General features: G+C 37.7%; 1 protein-coding gene across 1 annotated transcript in view; it reads left to right on the forward strand.

Annotated features, from left to right (window-relative positions):
* The window catches only part of RGS7 (regulator of G protein signaling 7), a 179,991-nt gene extending 160,046 nt beyond the window's left edge, over nt 1-19,945 (forward strand). Inside the window, 10 exon segments of the mRNA XM_070950673.1 lie at nt 248-346; nt 2,153-2,214; nt 2,429-2,539; nt 3,218-3,343; nt 7,872-8,058; nt 12,677-12,766; nt 15,583-15,636; nt 16,850-16,895; nt 19,405-19,455; nt 19,458-19,945. Of these exon segments, the coding sequence (XP_070806774.1) occupies nt 248-346; nt 2,153-2,214; nt 2,429-2,539; nt 3,218-3,343; nt 7,872-8,058; nt 12,677-12,766; nt 15,583-15,636; nt 16,850-16,895; nt 19,405-19,455; nt 19,458-19,507 (876 nt within the window). The 3' untranslated portion in view covers nt 19,508-19,945.
* Nucleotides 19,946-20,327: the final 382 nt, after the last annotated feature.

A 20,327-nucleotide genomic window follows, 5' to 3' on the forward strand; every position in this document is an offset into this window, starting at 1 on the left:
ATAAAAATTTAATAAAACAAACAAACAAATAAATAAATATTGACCTCACCCCAGTCTGACATTTGACTTCTTTCAGTGATTTCATGTAGATGTTGAACAATATAGAGAAGAGCACTGAGCCTTCTGGAACCTCTCATGGCAGTACCCATGGACTTAAATGCTTCGCCTCATGACCACTGATGGAACTGCATAGGGATAGCAAAACTCTGTTGTTGTATTAACATCTCTCTTCTACTTTTATATGCAGTCTGTTTATGGATTACAGAATGATATTCGAAGTCATAGTCCAACACATACACCAGTGCCAGAAACAAAAGCTCCAACAGAAGAGCAATTGTGTCAAGAGGTTTGTGAGACTATATTTATTTGATTTACTCACCCGTGTAACAAAACAAAACGCTGAACTTAATCGCATTCTGAAAAATCGAAATATAAAACACATTATGTATTACTTTAAAGGAATGTCTGGAATATTTTGAAAATGTCAGAACTGAATGAAATGCTCCATTCTGTCAGAATATATGGCAGTCCAGATCCATAATGGCTAACCCCAGAGGGCTCCCAGGCTCTCAGTCTGATGTTGCTCTATGCAGATAGCAGAGGAGTCTTGGCTGAGAGTGTTGGAAGCATAGATGGGAAAACATAGATGGGAGAGAAAAGGAATGTCCATCTGGGAATAGCATTGTTTTCAGGGTTTGATTCACAACACACTTAAATATAATACAAGGTGCCATATTTTTACCACCATCACCAGTTGCTTCCATTTCATGCATTTTCCTAAAAACATTAAAGGTTATAATTTTGATCTATTATGTTCTCTAGATTTCAGTGGATGATAGAGGTAGCTCTCTCTCTCTCTCTCTCTCTCTCTCTCTCTCTCTCTCTCTCTGTGTGTGTGTGTGTGTGTGTGTGTGTGTGTGTGTGTGTGTGTGTGTGTCTGCATGCGCAGGTGCTTGTATGTGTGTTTTAACACAAACACACACAGAGCTCTTTCTCTCATCTATCTACCTGTCTACCTGTCTACCTATCTGTTTGTCTGTCTGTCTGTCTGTCTATCTATCATCTGTCTTCATCTATCATCATCATTAGCTAGCCAGCTAACATCTAGCTATCTATTGCATTTCAAGAATCAATCCCTAGGAAATAATCCTATTCTCTAATAGATAGCAACAGCTCTTAGGCTTATATACTGCTCCATTGTGCTTTACAGCACTCTCTGGGTGGTTTATAATGTCAGCATATTTTCCCCAACAGTCTGGGATTTTAGCAGTTTCAAAGGGATGGAAGGCTGAGTCAACCTTGAGCCATGTCAGGATCGAAGAATCCTGGAATGTAACCACAGTGCCACCAGGGCTCTGTATATAGATACTTCTAGTTCCAATCTGTGCTTCCATCATTTATTTCAGCCTCTCTCATACTTGGCATAGCGGTCCTAACTTCAAGGTATGTGGCTGGAGAGGACTCTGGATGAGGTGAAACTGCAATTCCTGCCAGCCACAAGGATTCTAGGTGCCCCAATTATTCTCATGGAACAATCCGTAGGCCAATGAACCATACATGTTTGATTGCAAACCCAATATTTCAACAGTTTTCCATGAGCTACAAAGTAATGTGGACTGTTAATCGTATTTTAGGGTATGATCAACTGTACTTAGATACTTGAATTTCTGAGTTATTTTTATGCTCAGACTTGCTTTGAATCCTGATTTTAATAAATATTATGGAACACATCTGTATGTATGACTACAGGGGTAGTGAAAGTGGGGTTGTTCTCTTAGAATGATGATAATCTAATTATTCAAAACGAAACATATTTGTATCATAAATACAGAATAATTACCCAAAACTACATGCATTTTGTATCCTTTTTGTTTTAATGGCTGTGGATCTGCAAAAATCCACATCCTTTTAGATTTAATGGCAAAAGTCCTTTCAATATTACTGACCCCGACTGCACTGTTATGAGATCTTTCCTTGAGCCAGATTGTGCTTTCTCTTGACTTAATTTATAAACAGATCAATGCATACGGTCTCATGGTTTAGCATGAGTTCATATAAAATGCTTCATTTTCCTTAGGCCAAATTTATCTCTGTTTACTCCAAACCTTAGACTGCTTTTATCAGTTTTTCTGTTTTTTTTTGCCCTTTGTAGATAAAATATTGGCAAATGCAGCTAGACAAACACCGGTTAAAAATGTCAAAAGTTGCAGAAAGGTATGTATATTACCATGAATTTGATTAAAGTAAAAAAGCTGCCATTTTCTGTACTCACGAAAAAAAAATGGGAGAGGAAGGGGGGCAATTATTAAACGAATGATTCCAACATAACTGAAAAAAATGTATTTAATTGGGACCTTCCTTTGTAAAATTCTCAACACTCTTTGTAATAAAAGCATTGTAAAAATGTTAACTGATTGTGTTTTTCTAGTCTATTAACTTACACCGAGCAGTATGTGGAATATGACCCTTTCCTGCAGCCATCTGATCCCTCTAATCCTTGGCTGTCAGATGATGCTACTTTCTGGGAAACAGAAATAAGGTATGTTGGGGGTAAATTTTGTCTTTTTTTTTTTTCAAATAAATAACAGATATTCAGCAGCATTAGTTTAAAAAAATCAGATTGCAAGAAAGAAGGAGAAATAATATTTTTCACAATGTTCCGCCATTAAAGGTTTTCCTTAGTAAAGAACAATCAAGGATTACAGCAGGGACCCAGTTTTTATGTTTCTAAATTCCCTTTTGTCTGTGTTATCAAGCAGTGCTCTCTCCCTAGGATTAGTTGCTAGTGTGAAGCAAGGAAAAAAACACACACAGATAGGCTGGAGGAATTGCACCATGCCGAAAATAGTACAGTTTCCATATAACCACCCGTGTGAATGTGCTAACAACAGAGGCCTAATAATAGTGGAACCAAATACACTAATAGGATTATTTTTTCTTGGCCAAAATGCTGAACCGAACTGATGCTATATAGGAGATTAACATTCTTTGAACTTTAGCATGGAAAAAAAAGCTTTAGTTATCTGCCTGTACCATAGCTGTAGTGCGGTACATATTTACTGCAGTTAAAGAAATATACAGTTGAAGTAGCCCCTTATGTGATTAGGTTACTTTGCATGGCCCACACCCTTCTTCTCCCAATAGCAAGGCAGATACATAGCCAATTGAGCTATTTCAACAAGTCTGAGGGATTGTTGGTTTGTTTGTTTCCTTTCAGCAAAGAGCCACATCAGCAAAGAGTAAAGCGATGGGGTTTTCGCATGGATGAAGCTCTGAAAGACCCGGTGGGAAGAGAACAGTTCCTCAAATTCCTGGAGTCTGAATTTAGTTCAGAGAATTTAAGGTTAGGTTTTCCCTTCACTCATTGATATCTGGGCTGTCTAAGGAAATAGTATAACTGGGATGAATCTGTTATTTCTCCTCAATGTGCTCACCACTTTCCCCACCCATGGGAGTTTTTAAATGAGGCAACAGCAGGAGTCCAATTTCACATCTGGCCTAGCTTATACAATCCTTCTGGGAGGACCTGAGTGATGTTTCCACTTCTCTTTTCCTGGTTAGGAGAGTATAACCAGTAAGTAATCTATCAGAGGGGAATTGTTGAGCCTTCCTGAGAATATGTATTATTTTGCCAGTGATCATTACCATCATGTTAATAATCTCTGCTGCATAATTATTATTTCTTTCTGAAGCTTAGAACAGGAGAAATAAAAGAAGATGTATTTAAGATCAATGTTTCTACCTGCTTTGTGAAGCCAATTTTCTTTCTACTCCCTGTTTAAAAGGAATTTACTCATTCTAGAGAAAAGTTAAGTATAGGGCAGGGGTCAGCAAACTGCGGCTCTGGAGCCGCATGTGGCTCTTTCACCCCTCTGCGGCGGCTCCCTGTCACTCAAAATATACGTTACAACCGCCAATGTGCGACACCCGCCGGCACGCAATTTATTGAGCTTTTCAACCCCTGGTAGGCCAACCATGGATAAATCCAAGAAAAGAAAAGTTTCAGAAGAAAACAGAATGTTTAATTCAACTACATATGCTAGTTTTGTGGCCGCTCAAGAAATAGTCAGGCACAGGAAGGGTTTTGTGGCTCCCAGTGTTTTCTTTTCTTTTCTTTTCTTTTCTTTTCTTTTCTTTTCTTTTCTTTTCTTTTCTTTTCTTTTCGTAATTTTTTTTTAAGACAAGCAAACATTTAATACATCAATCCTCCCTTCCCTGTGATGCCTTGGTGTTCTTTTCTGTTTTACTTTCATTCCTATAATATTTCTTGTGGCTTGGGTTCTTCGTTATCTTTTGGTAATGCTTCTTGCAATGTCATGTCTTTTTCAAGATAAATTTATCTTCCTCTGCCCTTTTGTCCTTAGGTTATTGTCTATTTTCTAATTGTTCCTTGTCCTCTAGGCATGACAGCTCTTTATCCAAATCCAAAACAGCATATTTATTGAAAAATAAGAAGATGCATGACTCACTTGCCATTTCTTTGTGCAGCAACAATTCCTCTATTTTGAGTTGTTTGCAGCATCTGTTGTTCATCTGAGACTCAGACCTCTTCTTCTGATGCTTCTTTGACTTGTTCTTACTCTTGGCCTCAGCTTTGTTGTTATTTTTCATTATTATTTGCATTGTCCATTTTCATTCCAATATGTGATTACCGCCTATGTAACTCATAGGAGAAAGAACATAGAACAATAGAATTGGGAGGGACCTTGGAGGTCTTCTAGTCCACACCCTATGCTTGGGCAGGAGACCCTATATCATTTCAGTTAAATGATTGTCCAATCTCTTGTTGAAAGCCTCCAGTGATGGAGCATCCACAACTTCTGAAGGCAAGTTGTTCCATTGATTGCTCTCACTGTTAAGAAATCTCTTCTTAGTTCTAGGTTTCTTTTCTCCTTGATTAGTTTCCATCGACTGCTACTCGACTTGCTTTTTGGTACTTTGAAAAATAGTCTGACCCCCTCGTCTTTGTAGGAGCCTTTCAAATATCGGAACTCTGCTATTATGTCTCCCCAGTCCTTCTTTTCATTAGACTAGACATACCCAATTCCTGTAACTGTTCTTTGTATGTTTTAGTCTCCAACCCCTAATCATTCTTGTTTGCTCTTCTCTGCAGAAAAATAAATAAACATTGATTCTCTTGCCACAATATGCTCTGAAATCAGGCAGGCATGGCAAAAACCATAGGAAGCTTAGAAGTGGTACCCTTAAGTATCTGTTTCCTGTCTTCCTTCTTTCTTATAATTTTGATGGATGCTGGGTACAGGTTCATATATGATGAAATGCAGCTCCCATATCTTCACTGTTATCTTACAATGTCTTTAACCATAAATGTTAGGACTCAATTCCATTGCATGAACGATCACTACTGCTGAATTTTTCTTGGTATCATTTTTTGTTAGGCATGAATTTTATTTATAGGTAGGTATCTATTTCTTAAAATGTAAAATCAAAAAAGGCAAAACCTGTCCCACACACCTGATAATTTCTCTTAGTACAGCATTGCTGAAAGCATAGATGGTGTTTGTAGCCTTCTTGCCTTCCTGACTGGGAGTACCATAAATTGTGATCTTATTGAAAGGCCAGCTGGATGAAGATGCAAGAGATCTTTCGCTTGATGAATACTCCATGTTAGAATGGCTAACTGGAGAGTCAAAGAGAGAGCAGAGGCCTCCACTGAATATTGTTACTGACATATCCTTGTGAGCTGAGGAGGTTATTTAAGGTTGATTACATGAAAGAAATTGTTCTTTGGTGTGAACTATCCTGTTACATACTTTAAATAGATATTTAAATATTGACTTGTTTATACTGTGATTTTCTGCACAGTTTTCTGCACAAGAGTAATTATATTCTTCTAAACCAAACTGTCAGTTACTTGATCCAAAGAATTTTAATCCAGTGACATATTCCTTACAGTCAGTGCATTGGCTTAGTGCAGGGTTCAGCAACCCGTGGCTCTGGAGCCGCATGTGGCTCTTTCATCCCTCTGCTGCAGCTCCCTGTTGCTGGTCGGCTCCACAATTGATAGGGCTTTTGGTTAGGACAGGCAGAGGAAAAAGGACGCCGTGCTAGGAGGAGATCTATGGTGTGGGAACCAGACTTCTGGTCGGCTCTAGAATTGAACGGGGGCTTCCAGTTAAGACCTTTGTAACTCTTTGAGTGTTTAAGGTTGCCGACCCCTGGTTTGGTGGAATAAGCAAGAGGGCAAGCCTTATTTTTCATTGCTTCTTCTACTCTCCGAAGTGTTGAAGATTATTTGGACGGGGTGGGCAACCATGACCTGTGGACTTCAATTCCCAGAATTCCTGAGCCAGTTATGAGGTCCACAAGTCATAAAGTTGCCATAGTTGCTCACTCTTAGGTTAGAGTGTTAAAGGTATAAATCCAGGCACATTGATTCTTAGCACTTGATGTCCTACTAACCACAGATAATCAAGGATTTACTTCTTCTTCCTCCCCCTCCCCCTCCTTTCCTCCTCGTCCTCGTTATCATCGTCCTCCTCCTCCTTCATCTTCTTCCCACAAGTGCAGGGTCTGCTTTTTTCAGATCAACCCTAAGGTTGCAACAGGAATTAGCCAACTGGCTTGTCAACTAAGCCTGATATCAATGGCTGATAAAGTATGACTGCCATTATTCCAATGGCTTTTGTACATAAGGCAGGACTAGAATGCATAGTTTCCTGGTTTCTAGCCTGGTGCTTTAACCACTACATCACACTGGATCTCATCTTGCACAATTACACGTAGAATGTAAGGTGTACTGATCTAGGGATTAAAATGGCATCTATCACAGAAGACTGCAAAAGACCAAAGGGATGATGAAAATTGAGCACACTGCCTTCCATGAGTAGAAGTATTCAACAAGGAAAGAAGGCAAACCCATCTCTAGATAGAATCTACTTGTTCCCATCTGACTCTATGTTTCATGTATCTTTTCTTGGCCTATCAAATTAGAATCCTAAAGAAAACTCTTTAGAGAGGATTTTTTTCAAATCAAACACAGTATCTCTCTTATATTGATATATTCTATGTTTAAGTGTTGATTAACTGTGGATTTAATTAAAACCATGGCTATTTATAATGCCACAATGATTATAATACTATAATTTATCCATTTTTATACTACATATTGTCATGTCTCTTAGTTTTAAAGTATGATTATAGATTATTGAAAGGAGTCACTGAATACAAAATGAGCCAATGTTGCTCATATCTATAGTTCCCATATCTATAACCATAGCACTGATAGATTCTGGTGTTTTGGTCAAAACCAACACGTGCCACCATGATGCACATATAAAAGGGGCAGAGCTTTAATCACAACAATGCAGCTTTTTTTAATCATTTGTCCGTTTCTCCTGAATTGTCTCTGTCCACAAGATATGCCTAATAAATAAAATAACAGTGCCTTAAATACAGTTGCCCTGACATTGGAGATGCATGTTCAGTGGCTTTGAACTCCCAACTACAGCAAGATAGTTGCAGACATTAGTCGCTGCAAATTCTGACATGTCTATACACAATTTACTAGCTCCTTACTCTGAAGTTATTTATCTATCGACTTTTTCAGAAAAAAAAATACTTTAAACATGTATTTAAGTTAATATTTGGAGTTATTTTTGAAACATCTCAAAAGTAATGTGAACACGGAGAAGAACTATGAATGGGGGAAAAAAAAACCACACCAGAAATATGGATGAGAAATGGATTCATCTACCTCACATTAAAGTGAAATGAGACCCCAGAGAGATGATGCAATGTTCTCAGGCTTCTACATGTATTTTTAAAGGGGTATTTTAAAAATCAAACCAACCTTTCAAGATGATTCAGTATCCAGTCCATTACTGCTGTTTGCCCATTTACTTATACAGGTTCTGGTTAGCAGTAGAAGATCTGAAGAAGAGACCCATCCGTGAGGTTCCTGTTAGAGTACAGGAAATCTGGCAAGAATTCCTTGCCCCTGGAGCACCAAGTGCCATTAATCTAGACTCAAAAAGTTATGACAAAACCACACAGAATGTGAAGGAAGCAGGGCGATATACATTTGTCGATGCTCAGGTTGGTATAACTATTTTCACAGATATGTACCAGTGATGTCTTGATGGAGAAATAGAGCTGTGAAAAACTGTTTCCGACTTTACCATTCCTTTTCTAATATATTCTAGATCTGTATTTAACAAAGAGCGCTATATGTATGCAATATGCTAGAAATTCAGCTTAAATTCTGTTTTAATAACTTGCCCACTAATTAAAAATAGGCTTGTGCCAATAAATCCTAGATATAATTTCCCTGAATCAACAAATTTTTGTCTAATAATAAAGTTTCTTAATAAGCATATAATGTACTGTGGTTTATAGGCTAACCAAGTTCATTTACATTCTAAAAATAACATTCTAGCATATTGCATACATATTGCTATATGTATATGCAATATGCTAGAAATTCAGCTTAAATTCTGCTTTAATAACTTGCCCACTAATTAAAAATAGGCTTGTGCCAATAAATCCTAGATATAATTTCCCTGAATCAACAAATTTTTGTCTAATAATAAAGTTTCTTAATAAGCATATAATGTACTGTGGTTTATAGGCTAACCAAGTTCATTTACATTCTAAAAATAACTATGTAAGTAATGGAAATATACTATAACTCTTCCCCCCCCCTTGCAGCTAGGTGCATATTGATCCTAACCAACAAGTTATTTATTTATTTATTATTTATTTAATATAACTTATATGCCACCCTATCTCCATAGGACTCAGCGCGGCTCACAACAATTAAAACAAACCAATAAAAACATAAAATACCTACATAAACAAATATTAAAACCCATTAAAATAATAGAAAACCCCCTCAGTCCAGGCTAGGCGCCGTGAACAGCCATGTTTTTAATTCGCGGCAAAAGGTGCGGAGATCAGGAGCCAGCTGGAGCCCCAGAGGGAGTTGATTCCAAAGGGTGGGCGCGCCCACAGAGAAAGCTCTACCCCTGGGGGCCGCCAGCCGACATTGTCTAACTGACGGTACCCAGAGCAGGCCCTCCCTGTGGGAACGCACCAGGCAATGGGAAGCTGTTGGTGGTTGCAGATGGTCCGCCAAGTATCCTGGGCCTAAGCCATGTAGAGCTTTATAGGTCATTACCAGCACCTTGAATCTCCTAAGCTCCTAAAGTTTTGGGAATGGCTGCAGAACTATTCCAAGCTAACTTTTAATGCAACAGAAGGTCAAAGTATGATGAAGGCAAAGTAGTGTTGTAGTAATGGAAGCCCTGCCTCTTTTTACAGATGATAGAACTTGTGTCAAGAATCCACAGTGCTGTTTTTGTCACTTGCTTGCCTCATTCCCTCTGAGAATCCTTCTGACTAGGGAAGAGTTTGATTAAACTGAAATAATTCAATTTAATTTAAAATGAAACAACACTTTCTTTTTATCTTGACAAATGCTCTCTTTGGCTCAACATTACATAGGTCAGACCTGCCCTAATCTGATCCCTTAGGAAAGAAAGACCCTCGATTCCATTTGGTTGAAGTGAAAGGTTCTTTTACTAAAAAGATGCTGGCTACAGTAAAATCAGGCTAGCTCTGGGTTTCCCACGCTCAAAGGATTCAGAAAGGTTTCCTTCATCCCAGCCCTCCCCCTGTGACTAGTCCGTCTTCAGCCAATTGGAACTCGCTGAAGTGGTTTGGGAAGGCTGAGATGTTTTGGGGTAATCAACATTCTTTCCCAGGGTGCCTGGTCTTGGATTTTGGTACAACTGGTTCTGGGCTTCTCTGATCTTTATCACCTGCCATTCCCCCATCTCCCTGTTTCCCATCGTACATACACAGCTTCATTGCCCATCTATCCTTCCCCACCATTCTAGTCTTTGATAGTAGGATGCCTGTGAAGTGCCAAGCCGAGCCTGGTAGACCTTACAACATATTAATCTGCAAAGAAACAAATTTTCTACAAAAAGTCAATTTTCATATATGTTATTTCAGCCAAAATATTACGTATTATTGAGCTTTGCAATAACAAATTGTTCTAGAATTGTATTATATTGTTTTGGATTTGGTATACTTATTTGGCACTGAAATTACCTATAAAATTTTTAGGCTGTTCTACCCCAAAATGTTACATGCACAAGAAACTGAGTACAAGGAAAAGGTAGGACCTGACTTCAAAATATAAAATCTGTAGTTTACTCACATAGCTTTCAGATACAAACTGAATAATTGTTTTATAGAAAGCAAGCTACTTAATTAATCCAAATCATGCTAAATCACTTTCACTAACAATTATTTATTTCCTCAAATGAATTGGAGAATCATACCCAAATTCAGTCTTCTTCAAGGGTATAAACTAAATCAACATAGTAGTGCATTTCCTAACTTTAGTAGTTGAACTTTAGGCAGCTGTCCAATGTCTTGAATTTTATCTTCAACTCACAGTAAATTGGCCAGAGACATTGGCTGCAGCTGCCTGCATTTTACTGACAAGGCCCAGAAATGTAGGGTGACACAGATTATTTAAAAATGCATCTGAATTTTTCTACTTGCTAAAATCTATACAGAAAATGCTAATAATTTTTCACACCACTAGATGGCTGTCTATATACGTATTTTCTATACCAACTGCCTTGTTGGTCTCCTGTAGGTTTGCATTAGTGGAAGTGATTGGATAGTGCAGTGTTCTTCAAACCTGACAACTTTAAGACGTGTGAACTTCAACTCTTGAAATTCCTCAGTCAGCATGTCAACTTGTCAACTTGTCAAGTTTGAGAAACACTGTTCTATCTTTGTTTTTCTGAGATACAGCTTTGTGTTTAAGACTGTGGGCTGATATGAGCTGTGTGCTTGAGCGCACTTGTTTTAGTAGCTGTGTTATATGAAAAAATATCAGCTGGCAGCTGTCTAAACAGAAGTACTACTGTTTAAAAATGAAGAGGTCCTTTATGTACTTTTTATCCTGTTACACCTTTAAAGATTATAGAAATCCTCAAATGTTGACTTAGTGGGTGACTACTTGGAAGCAAGACTTTTCAGTAGCCATTTCCAAATTACGCTATCATTTGTTATCTTTTCAGCACCAGGGAAATACTTTAAAAAAAAATCTCGTAGTCTTTTAATGCTTTGTAACTTTATCCTGCTGCTGAGCCTTTTCTTCCATTTTATTATATGATATCTCTTTTAGCCTCTGTTTCTGTTACTAAATTATTTTATTTATTTTATAATTATACAATGCTCTGTATACTTACTCATTTCAAAGACTCCAAGAAACTTACAATACAATGACATTAAAAAGAGACCCATGGAACTAGAAACCCAAATGTACCAGCATCCAAAACCACTACAAAATAAAATTGATTTTATCCACTTGAAAAAGGCTAAGGTTTTTTTTTTTTTTTTTTGAGAGGGGGTGGTTAGCCACAGAGAGGATAACTTAGTTTCCTTCAGCCCTCATGGGTTGGGGACCTTTGGCGTCCCCCTGTGGGGATAATCACCTGGGACATGTGATTGGGGAAAATGCCCTGCCGTCACAGATTATTACTTTTTGATTTATACAGAATTTTATTTATATTTTTATGATGTGTATCACTCAGGATAACATTAGCTGTAGGACAAGTAAGTAATCCTAGAAATAAACCAAATAAGCCAAATAAACACTGTTTGTTTTGTTTTATTTATAAAATTTATAGGCCGCCCATCTTACCTCACGATAATTCTAGGTGGCTGACAATTATAAAGCTATATAAATTAAAAACATAAATAAGATAATACAAAGTCCAAAACACTACTGTTGCTAGCCACGTCCCCACCTTCCTGAGCAGTAAAAAAATATAGGAACAAAAACTCTTCACCTCCGTTAGAAGAAGTTTGTTTGTAATATTTGGTTTATTGGTAAGTGAAACACAGAACACTGAAAGTCTGTAACAGCTCAATGTCCTGCAATAGGGTTGCCAAAGAGAGGTTTCTGATGAGCCAACTTCCAATCAAACTTCTGCTCTGACTTGATCTTCTGTGTCACATTGTGTTGTCTCTCAGTCTGCTTTCAAAAAGCACTCACTTCTCTCTTTTTTTTTGTTTGAGAAGGATTCATTTGCTTCTCCCATATAGTTGCTCCTGTAGACGTGACAAAGATGTCAACAAAATATTCAGCATTATTAACTTTTCATTCACAATGCAATATGGCATCAGACCGAACTGATTGTGATGATCCCAAACTCAGTGATCTGGCAAGAATCTCTTTTGCTTGTAGATTTTCCTTAAACAATCATTAGTTTGAGAATATCACAGAGCCAAAGTTCTTGAGTATCCTGACATTTTTGCACTAAATTTTACACTGGTGTAAAATTAACTAATTCATGCAAATTAGATAAATGGCCATTCAAAGCCTCTTTTTGCTGAAACAAAACCCTTGTAAACTAGTTTGTGCAGAAGACTCTCATAATGCTTGGATTGATGCCAAATCTTGTTAATTTCTTTAACTGAAAACCCTAAAGTTTGCAACTTTATTAGAAATCATTTAGTAAGCACTGTATTAACAGAACCAGATTTCTATGCTACCCTAGGAATGAATTTCACATGTACATAATAATCTGCACTATTTCTCTGGTATCCTCTTTTTTTATTTTAAAAAAATTACTTTCAAAAGATCAGATTTCAAAAGTGAAAACTTTTCTATATTCTTTTATTTTAGGAGCACATCTACAAGTTGATGAAAAGTGATTCATATCCACGGTTCATACGATCCAGTGCCTACCAGGAATTACTGCAGGCCAAGAAGAAGGTATTATTCCATCTTTTCTATGTATTTCTATTCTTTCAGCAGTGGTTCCCATCTATCGTTCTCTCTTTGGGTAAATGAGCTGTATATCTGGTAGGTGAAGAGTTTAGTTCAATCTGAGCATCCCATAATGATGGTGGGATCCATGCCTATATTTATTTTGCATCTTTGCATGAGCAAATTAATTTCATGTTGACATTTATTTTGTATCATTTTGAAAGTAATTGTAGGACTATAACTTAGGAAAACAGATAAGAGCAGGTCAAAACATTTTAGAAAGTTATATAAGTATAGTCGATGTAGTATGATTTCTTTACTTCACAGCAGATATAATTTAATTGTACAAAGCTACAAACACTGAATTTGTTTCATCTAAGCTTTTTTGTAGTCAAAGGTAAGTTCCACTAAGAACTCAAACCATACCTAATAAATGCATGAAATTTTAGAGCGATAAATCCTTGGTTACTGGGAATTCTGTTTTCTTCTTAGTCTTGTTCAGGATCTGTGTCTGGGAAAAAAAAAGAGTTCCAGTAGGATGGCCTCCTTAGAAAGATAGTGTTGTAGTCTATCAGCCGCCAGCCCCTCTAGCAGCTGAATCAGATGACGAGGAGGCGTGGGAGTCAGGGTTAGCATCAAGGCAATTTGAGAGCTCCAAGGGGGAAGAGGGAATGGAGTGTTACAGAGAGAGAGACAGAGGTGGAGCCTGGGCTGTTCATCAGCCCTCAGATGGAGAGTCAACAGTCTCCAGGTCTGGAGGTGGCTGATGAGGAAAAGGAGGAACAGCTGGGTCCAGTGCCTGATGCGTGGATGTGCAGAAAGCAGAGGAAAGGAGAGCAGTGGAAATCTGTGGGCTGATCCTCGGGACAGAAGAGCCACTGCTGCTAGCAAAGTCTCACCCTAGCTCTGGGGATAAAAGGCAGGGGGCAGAGATGAATAGATGTGTCAGACAACTATTCATCTACCTGCCAAACAGACTTGTTAGCCTGCAGTGAGAGAGAAACTTTTTGCCGAGGCTGCTGTCGCTCCTAATAAAGGAATCATTGATTTAACTTCAGAGGATTAGTTGTGTTTGGGGAGCTGGGTCAGAACAGGTAGATAGTGACAGTAAGGAAGGAGAATACAATGAAAGAACAGACAGTGAGCTTAATGTTCCCAAAATATAGCAATAACAAATAATTTTAAATGTGTACTTACAACACATTTAGGCTCTACTTTTTATTTCTTCAAAATATTTATTATTACTATAATATTTGTTTATTATTTATTATTACTATGACTATTAATTTTGGACATCCGTGGATGTCACCTAGGGTGTTATGGGCAGCATAGTACATACAGGCTCTGTGTTACTAATTATTTCTTTTACTACTACTGGGTGAACCCATCTACTGGGACGCTCATTTGTGTAAGCCCCTGTAAGGACATGGATGCACAGAGAAAACTTACTTGGGCTGTAGAGAATGGGTATGCATGGATAACCTGCTTCCACTGGTCTTACACACTACATGGAGATCTTAAAAAGAGGTTCAGTTAACTCTGATAATTTAGAGCTCATAATTATCAGATCTCTGGATTCAACATAATGTACTTATGTAGCTTGTTTCAGATCCTTGTGCTGAATGTATAAAGATCCAGTGGGGGTGGGGGGCGGAGAAATAGTGCAGAAACAATGGAGAGCAGGTTTAATGAATTTAATAAATAATGCTTGCATAGGAATGATTTGTTGTGTCAGTCTGTAAAGTTAGGAAGACAGAAGATAAGGAATCCAATAGTGCAAATTCATAATCCAGTTTTGTAGTTAGTTAATGTTCCTTCCCTTAAAATGTTAAAAGCAATAGGAAACCCCCCCCCCCAAAAAAAATTAAACCATCCAAACAGCAAGTGTGAGAAGGCATCGCCTAGGAATACAATAAAAATAAACTCCCTTCCAAAACTTGCCTTGGCTCTGAGGACTAATAGCAATATGATGGGGCATCTTATTGGACCTGTGGCAGCAGAGAAAAGAGATAACCAACTCCCTGTACATTAGGGATCTGATCCACCTGTGCTATTTAGCATTTTAAAAGATACAAGGAACTTAAAGCAATGCATTGCCCTAACATTTAATGGCATGTGTTCTTTGAAAACTATTTAAAATCAACACTCCTCCTTGCAGTTGAGATACAGTAAATAAATGGAGATTTTTCTTAAACAGAAGAGGGCTAGTCTTCTTTTTTAAAACAGTTTATGTTCTTTAGATTGTGTAAGTGGTCACGTAATTGGCAGAATGTGCAGGGCTCCTTGTCCTGTTTTAATTTCATGTTTTGTTTTGTATTATCCCAGTTTGATCGGCTTGGCAGTTGATTCTAAGCAAGCCTCAGATCTTGTACGTCAGTGCTGTTCTTCACCCAGTGAATCAGCACTGTCAAAGCTGACCCAGGCAGACATCCATGTAAGGGGGTGGGGGTGGGGATGGATGAAGCATGGGACAACTGCTCTGGTTGCCAAGTGTGATTCTCTCTGCCCCGCCCCTTCCAGCTCCTCTGTGCCCCTCTGCATTCCTAAAACTACATTCAGGTGGGCAACCTATGCCCCTCTGTGCACTTTGATTCTCTGCCTCAGGAGAAAATTGTAGGGGAAAATATATTCCCCCTTCTATTTCTACGAGCATTTCATCTTCCGCACTTGCTTTTGTGTTGTGGGTTTCTTTTTATGACTTTTGTGTTTTAGCAACCCATTGCTTCATTGTGCTTTTATTTTCATGTTTTGTTTTGTTTTGTTTTGTTTTGTTTTGCTTCTTTTGCTTTTGTTTCCCCTTTATGTTTTTTTTCTTTCACAAGTTGGGAAATACACTGGATCGCCGAACATCATTTGAGAAATTCACACGGAATGTGGTAAGTTTATAACCTCGTGAGCCTTATGATTGACAGATTGTCCTCTGATATAATGTGGGTTTTGTTGATGCTGACCTCAAGCTACCAGGTGATGTTACAAGTCAGGCCCTGCTAAAAATAATTTAAACAGCAGGAGCAAAGAAGCTGTTTTACAATGCCACCTCGGTGCTGCCCCAGAAACCTTTTCTTTTAAGAAGAGAGAATATGACAACTAGAATGTTATTAGACTGGATCCATTTCATCCTACATTTTCTTATCAAAGCCACCTTTAAAAAAAAAATTAGACTCGGGTCTTTGGGTTTCTTTAACAATGTATATGCCAATGCCTTTGGATTCACACTTTTCAACCTTTGCACCGGTTCAAACTAAAGCATTCAACACATTTATTTTTGTAGGGCAGAAACATCCCAATTTTTCCCTGCCATAAAAACTGTACACCAACACTGAGGGCGAGCACTAACCTGTTATGAAAAGAGGTAGAAAGATCTTGGCTTCTACTCCAGTTTGTTGACCTTGTCCGCCAAGTGGTGTGCATTCCTGTGCGCACATGTGGTGTGTGTGAGTGTGCATAAGTGTGCTGTATTGTGGCTTTTGCTGTTGCAGTCAGTTAACAAAGCTGTGTGTACTGAAGTGATAATTTATGAAGACCATCAGCAAAGATCATGGTTTTTGTTTTCTGTGTCTTCATAAAACCAATTCCCTTAAAAATTTCTAAATAAGCAACATTTTAAATGTTTTTAATATAATGATAAGAACCCCATAGCAGACATAGTATATCTCTATTACGAACAGTATGATTTTAAGTACTTTGAATGCTTGCAAGGAAAATTAGGTTTTTGGAGAATGGGACTTAGAAATTGGATATTTAGGGGGAAAGAGTCGAACCTAACAGTAATAGAATGAAATATAAATTTAAGAATTTACTGCATTTGGGGTTTCGTAATCCTCTCATCCAGATCCTCTTATTTTTAAATAACCTTGGCGATTAAGAATTGTTTGAGAATTGTACCCCTGCTTGTTGGCCAAATAAACAACAACAAAAAATAGTGGAGAGTTTGAAACAAAAACCCCTATTTTTGCATGGTGGTTTCACCACAGCATGTTATATTGTGAATTCTGTTATTGTTTGGGAGCAAAAAGGACCTAGAAAAGCAGCACATTTGTAGATGTGTAACTGAATTCTCTATTATAACTATAAAATGATCTCCTTCAGGTCAAATTCAACCCTCGGTGGCTTGCTTATTGGCAGCAGTGCAGAGGTAACTTGGGCTATTTTAGGGATTATTTTTTTGTTTCGATTCCCAATGTAACCTAGAGAAGGCAGCCTGTACTGGAACGTTGTGTTGTCTGAAGATCTCTAAGTACTAACCAGGTACAATTCTGTTTAGCTTCTGAATCACGACAAGTTCAGATGCTATCATCTGCTGAGAATTTCTAACTCGTGCAATCATTAAGCCCAAGTCTTAAACAGAAGATTGTCACCTCTGAACTCTGAAAAATATCCTCTTTGGCAATAGCTATGAGAGTTTTCAAAGCCATAACCACACATCCGCTGTGCCATTGTAACAAAACTTCCTGTATTTTTCCTTTCTTGCTAGCATATATGATCAAGTTTCAACAAACTCCAGGCATGGCTTGAGTCCATCTGAAATCTGAAAAATAGCTATTAATTCAGATGAGACTTACTGGAATTACTAAGAACAGGGTTTGGATGTCCAGTCTCCTCACCAGAAGTATAATTGGGATTTGATGAGATGTGACAGTAAGGATAGAAGAAAGGGGTAGGTTGTTGGGAGTTTTATATTAGCCAGTTCCTTTGCTTGTCAGGATGTGAGAACCAAATGTAAATTATGTATCTTTATGCTAGTGGAAGAACTAACACAATGAGAAATTCTAAAGATGGTAACTCCATCCACTTATTAAAATTAATGTATCAAATGCATAAGCTCCAGCAGGTTTTCCTTATAGAATGTTTCCAGCAGTGGATCAACAGCAGACGTTCAGTGAGAGAGAAAGTATTGAGGTGTATGAAAAATGACCCTTCTAATACTGTGTATGTCAGTAGGAATTGTGTCCTTTTTAATTAACACAGTGTTTTCTTCCTTTAATCAATCTATTGATCATGAAGTTCTAAGAAACACGAGGAACATCAAATAACTAATTAGGTTTATAAAAACATTCCAGCTCAATGAAATGAATACCATTTTAATCTTATTGTCCTATTGTTTACTTTCCTTTGCAGATATACTTGTATTATATACACTGATGCCCATTCTCTGATTACTGGGCTTCTGTACAATTGGCTACTATTATAAAAACCAGATACAACTTTATCTGATGAGGCAATTTGGTAGATAGCATTACCAGCTGACATGGCATACTAACAGCAAAGGAATCTCCCTAGAGTTACCTTTTGGCATCACAAGATAATTTGAGTGTGGACATGGTTTATTTCAGAATTTGTGAAATGGGCGTGATAGCTTCAAATATCTTGTTGATCTCAGTGTCAAGAAACTATAGTTTAGTGTAATTATATATGAACTTAGAGTAGAAATTAGAAAAAGGAGAGTTATAGAAATTACCTGGATAATTTCCATTAGTGACTCTGAAACTATCGGGTTTTGGAACTGTAAAACCTCTGTGGTTTTGTAGAAATATATAAATTGGTGGTGCCCATTGCTTTCAGCTCTACATTCTACATCATATGAGAAATTCAAATGATTTTGTTTTTCTCATCATAACAACCATTTGCTATATCATTGAGATGTCATTAATGCTTGGCATTATTGCTAATATATACAAGTGATAATCATCAAAAGAAAGGAAAGATCGGATCTGATGATTTTATGACAATGTAGAATTGATGTTGGGGGGATTATATGCATTTAATTATCATCATCAATATAAATGATGGATTGCATTTAAAATGTAAGCCATCTCAGCAATAATGCATAGTGAATTAGCCATTTGATTGTTTCAACTCATTGCGTTAAAATTCAGGGTTTCATAATGAAGCGTAGATCTTCATTGCTGTCTTCAGAACATTGAACCTGACATTTGGACATTAACATCAGATAAAGGGAAATCTGAAAATGTGCAGGTGAAATTGGATGTTTTTTAGAATGTAATTTTAATGGCTTCCACCGGATGAAGTGTGAGAGTTCCAAGAAAGTGGTGGTTTTTCAATCAAGCCTGTGTTGATCAAAACAGGCCTATCTCCCCTGAGTTCTTTGCATTTGGTTCTGATTCCCTTGATGATGATTGGAAACTGGTTTGGTGAACCAATTCCAGTGAATCCCCTCCAGAGGTGGGATTCACTTACCTTCCCTACCGGTTCACAAATGTGAGTGTGTGCTTTGCTTGCACAAGCCACCTCTGCGCATGTACACAGCCTTCTGCGCATGCGCAGTAGTCGTGCATTATGTCCAGGTGGAGTGGGCAGAGCCTCCCGCAGTCACTGCTACCGGTTCGTGAGATCCGAACGGAACCAGCTGAATCCCACAACTGATCCTTTCATTTTAGGTGGTCTAAAGTTCCACCTATGCAGTTGTGCCTGAAATAAAATGAATGTCTTGCTTGATACTGCAGCCACCAAGTGATATGCTGCTCATATCTGAAAGAACCCAAGGACAGGCAACCCATATTTAAGGTCACCATGTGAAAAATTGTTAGCCGGACAAGTAGGTGCTTGGTAATGAACTGGGTTTTCAGTGAACATGCCTCTGTCTTCTGTTTTCTTCTGTTTGTTTGTTTCTATCTTTTCCTCAGGGGAAATCGCTTACATCAAAGAGATTAACCAGTCTAGTGCAGTCCTACTAAAAGATCATCTTGTAGCATGGAAGCAGACTCAGTCATTATACATACTTCGTAGCTCACTAATTGCCTGAAATCAGAGGACAATAGAACAAGATGTTGCATGAGCAAGGACCTGACCTGTTTTCTTTTGTGTATATCAAGGCATTACAGACTCCAAGGAACTCACTACTGTAATCTTTTGATGCCTCCATTTTGAAAAGTCTCTGCTCACTTTCGCCTTCATATCAAGCTGGATCTGTGTCTATTTATTTTCTGCAATTTCCAGTACAGTTTTTTTTTTTTAAAAAAAAGCTTCTGTTAGGCACAATTTATTTACAATGCTGTCATTCACAAACTGGAAGACATGTACAAAAAAAGAATATATTAATAAATATACCTAATATGGCATCACAGCTATTGCACAATAAATTAGCACAGAAGGTTCTGTCTCACAGATGTATTCACATCAAGAAAGAAAGTCTGTGTCTTTGTCCGTTGTCTGTAAATTCTGTTAATGTTTCTTGCATTTATTTTTATACCATATTTTAAGGGGGAAAAAAGAAATCCTTTTATTCCAAATGTATTAAAACTGATCTTTTCTCTGTAAATTTGTGTATGTTTATATTGTTGTTTTATCTTTCATTAAAATATGCAGAATCTCTTCTGTTTGGCAGACTTAAGCTTCTTGACTTGGTAGAAACACAAATGAAATAATTCAAAATATTTCATTTATTTCAGTGATGTTTAAAATGCCTGATTACAAGAGGACTGCGGAGAACATAAGTTGATTATAAACAGGGAAAGAGGAGAGTGAGATTGATAAATTACATTAAAAAGTCTTCCCCTTCCCCATTATTCACATATTATCGGACCTTTATTTTCATTGGAATTCCAGT

Source organism: Pituophis catenifer, unplaced genomic scaffold (assembly GCF_029215685.1).
Source record: "Pituophis catenifer annectens isolate HBS135680 unplaced genomic scaffold, rPitCat1.0.hap2 SCAF_1, whole genome shotgun sequence".
Taxonomy (NCBI): domain Eukaryota; kingdom Metazoa; phylum Chordata; class Lepidosauria; order Squamata; family Colubridae; genus Pituophis; species Pituophis catenifer.